This window comes from Perkinsus marinus (genome assembly GCF_000006405.1).
Source record: "Perkinsus marinus ATCC 50983 genomic scaffold scf_1104296927860, whole genome shotgun sequence".
Taxonomy (NCBI): domain Eukaryota; phylum Perkinsozoa; order Perkinsida; family Perkinsidae; genus Perkinsus; species Perkinsus marinus.
In genome coordinates, this window is record NW_003217027.1 from 33,188 (window position 1) to 36,489 (window position 3,302).

General features: G+C 45.2%; 1 protein-coding gene across 1 annotated transcript; it reads left to right on the forward strand.

The window, feature by feature from the left end:
- Nucleotides 1–741: 741 nt before the first annotated feature.
- Pmar_PMAR001564 (Carbonic anhydrase, putative) lies at nt 742–1,647 on the forward strand (the record flags this gene model as incomplete). Its single annotated transcript, XM_002788741.1, has 1 exon — nt 742–1,647. The coding sequence occupies one exon, from the start codon at nt 742–744 to the stop codon at nt 1,645–1,647; it is 906 nt and encodes a 301-aa protein (XP_002788787.1).
- Between the last annotated feature and the right edge of the window lie 1,655 nt (nt 1,648–3,302).

The following is a 3,302-nucleotide window of genomic DNA, read 5'->3' on the forward strand; positions in this document are numbered from 1 at the left end:
ATAATCCCGTCGCTCCGCCATCAATTCGCACTGCGGAGAAGGAAACCGTGAGGTGCACGAATCTTCCCGTATATAATGGTATAGTATACTATTATATACGGGATGTAGGGAAGATTACCAGATATACTCAAGAACAGAAGGAGCTCCTTCATTCTATCCCATTCCCATCACTCCGGGGAGCAATTACCGAAGAGGTTGTAGACACGCACCGTCGGCACACTCATTGAGTGTCACTCAACCCCTATGGGGTGAAATATTCCAACATGGTACTTGAGTATCTGTTCAGGTAGGTTCGACTCTACCTCAACCAAATCCAAGGAGCTCTCAAGTCTTTCCTTAAGTACGCTTGTTGTAAAATGCATCCGGAATGCAGCATTCCGTGAATACTTGAGTATATGCGCAGAGTTTCTGCGCATATACTCAAGTATTCATCTCTGCGGCAGAGACCAAAGACGCCTAGAGTATTTCTAAACCTAAGGCGCATTAATGTGCTTGCTTGGGCAGTGAAACAGAATGTCCTAATTACTTGAGGTATACTTGGGGCGTTACTTGAGTTTAAGCCGCAATTTGCTGCTATGAAACAGGTATACTCAAGGACAGAAGGAGCTTCTTCATTTTGTTCCATTTCCACCACGCGAGTGGTGGATTCCTCCGCGCGACGCGGAATAAATTCAACAATGCGAATACCTGACCAATTTTGGCAAGTTCTGACAAGTCAGTTCCCTCGCATACCATCTAGTAATGAATGACCTTATGATCATCGTCGCCATCCCGATCGCCATATTCCAGTCATATGCCTATGGTGCTGATTGGTCCTATGATGATCAATCTTCCTGGCCTGGTATATGTACCAATGGTACATCCCAATCACCGATATCTATTCAGACTGCCGCTGTTATCGATCAGTCAGTCATGATGAATGATCTTCAAATTACCTACGATTTTGCTACATTGAGTATTTCTGATTATCGTATCAATGTGGTAGTCGATGAGGATAACGATGAAAAGCGATACAAAATTGGTAACGTCCGCGGGTATGAAAGCGACACCTTCATTTTGAGCGAATTTCATGCTCATTGGGGATCGACGGACGAGTACGGCAGTGAACATCTGTTCGAAGGTGTCGCCTCTCCGATGGAGCTTCACTTCGTCCACTACAACGAGAAGTATGGCAGTGTTGGTGACGCTAAAGGGAAGGCCGGTGGTTTGGCTGTGATTGGAGTCCTTTTTGGTATTGGTGAAGCCAATGAAGAGTTTGAGAAGATCCTCGATGCCATTGAAAATGACACTGTTCATCCCATCGTAGACTTGTATGCTCTAATCCCCAAGGATGCGGGTACCAAACTGTTCGGTTATGATGGTTCTCTTACAACACCGACCTGTGATGAGAATCTCCTCTGGCACGTGGCTAAGACGATAATGGCGGTAAGCGAGGATCAGATGAAGGCCCTAAGGTCTGTTGTCGGTCCCAATGGAGATATCATCGCTCCCAACTACCGACATGTACAACCCTTAAATGGTCGTACGATTTATATTACCAATGGCTTGAAGGAAGAGCTTGGCCCATCTTCCTTTGCCTGTTATTGGCATGATCCATTTCAAGTGTGTACCATGAGCTTCATCATTATAACGATGATTATGCTTTGATGAGCTTGACAGAAGCTATGATATTTGCATGCTGCATACTCCTCATCAACCTACTGTAATTGGGATGCGTTATGGTGAACAGCGTAATTACAGTGCACGTATCATATCTCATCGATTTCGTGAGTCGTCTAAATCGGGAATTACCACTCTGGTGTATGATGCCTACTATTGATAGGCACTCAGACTCAACAGTGCACTCACTCAGCTGAAGACTGAAGACTTAAACTCCCTAGCAGCGTACAGTGGAGAATGTTTAGTCTTACAGACTTAGGAACTCGACGCCATGTCAGTTAGTTGAATATCAAATCAGAGTCTTACTTCAAGGCCGTATAGTAGAGTGTGGCTGAAGAGTAGAGGGGGTTGGTCTACATCGCAGTGCTTGTCAGTTGAGGAAATCCTCAGCCGGTAAGTGCTTAGTCACTATAAGTCCCACCTAGGTGGTACTATAGTGCTCCTCTACTTCACCAAAAAAATGTATAGCACTATTAATATTTGGTCTTAATATTATTGACGATAGTTTTACTAGCTCAAACTGTGCGACTTAGCGCACCACTCAGCAATTGTGTTTTCCATTCAGTTCGGTTGTGTGGCTTGTCGTCCATACTCCTGCCGCTTGGCTCGTTTAAACGCCATTTCTGCTACGCTGAGCTCAACTGAAGAGCCCCAGCGCAACGAACAGAAGCTCAGCTGTATTTGGTAGACTCACTGCCAATGGGAGGGTTGCGAACTATCGCATTGATTACTTACAATGACACTCTTCAATATAATGATAACTTCAATGTTAATGAAATTTGATTTACTTTCTCTCACACGTTCAAAGGCATCCACTCATTTTCGCTACGTGGTTACCAAACGACTACTCAATTAACATCATGATGAGTCCGCGAGAGCAAATCTTGCGGCCAGCACTAAGTTGCGTTTTGACGGCCAATTAAGCAAAATCTGAACCTCAGAGCAGGCGAGTGGATAATGGACGGCTTTTTACACCTACCAACTCGCTATGTAGGAGAATATGCGCATAGTCAACTGAAGCTTGTTGGTGACAATAAAGAAATTCTGAGGGAATTCTAGGGAATCCCCGTTGTTCTCTGTACACTTGCACACTGATTCTTATATAAACTCCTTTAATTGTTAATGTGGCCTAGACCAGATGAGCAAAGCGAACATTTACTCGAACACTACCAGTGCGAGGTTATGACCTTGATTGTGGCGAAACACTACGCTCAGATACTGTGTCACAGTAACTGTTATCAATGGGAGAGAAATGTGTAGAATCTTGAGCAGTGCTTAGCACAAAGCACTTGCTTCCCAGAAAATTATATTATGACATAACACAGAATCCGTCTCATTCAGCGAGCAAGGTCTATTGTCAGAGTTTCCAGCCGGTCGCAGCATCCTTCGCTTGGCAGGCTTGACGGGATGGACGTTATGGCTCACCGAGCCAGCTCAAGGTCCAAAGTAGCTTTGACGAAGCCAGCGACAGCGATCCTCGTGTCTGGGCTGCTGCTCTGACGTCTAGCTTCATTCTTCCTGTCCTTCTACCCTTTGCTTGTGCCTTTGCCAGACTCTCCACTGTACTCTCATCGTCGACGTGAGCTGAGACTCTCAACTTACTTCATGACGAGAGTCTCCTCAAGAGACGGCCCAGATGTCGG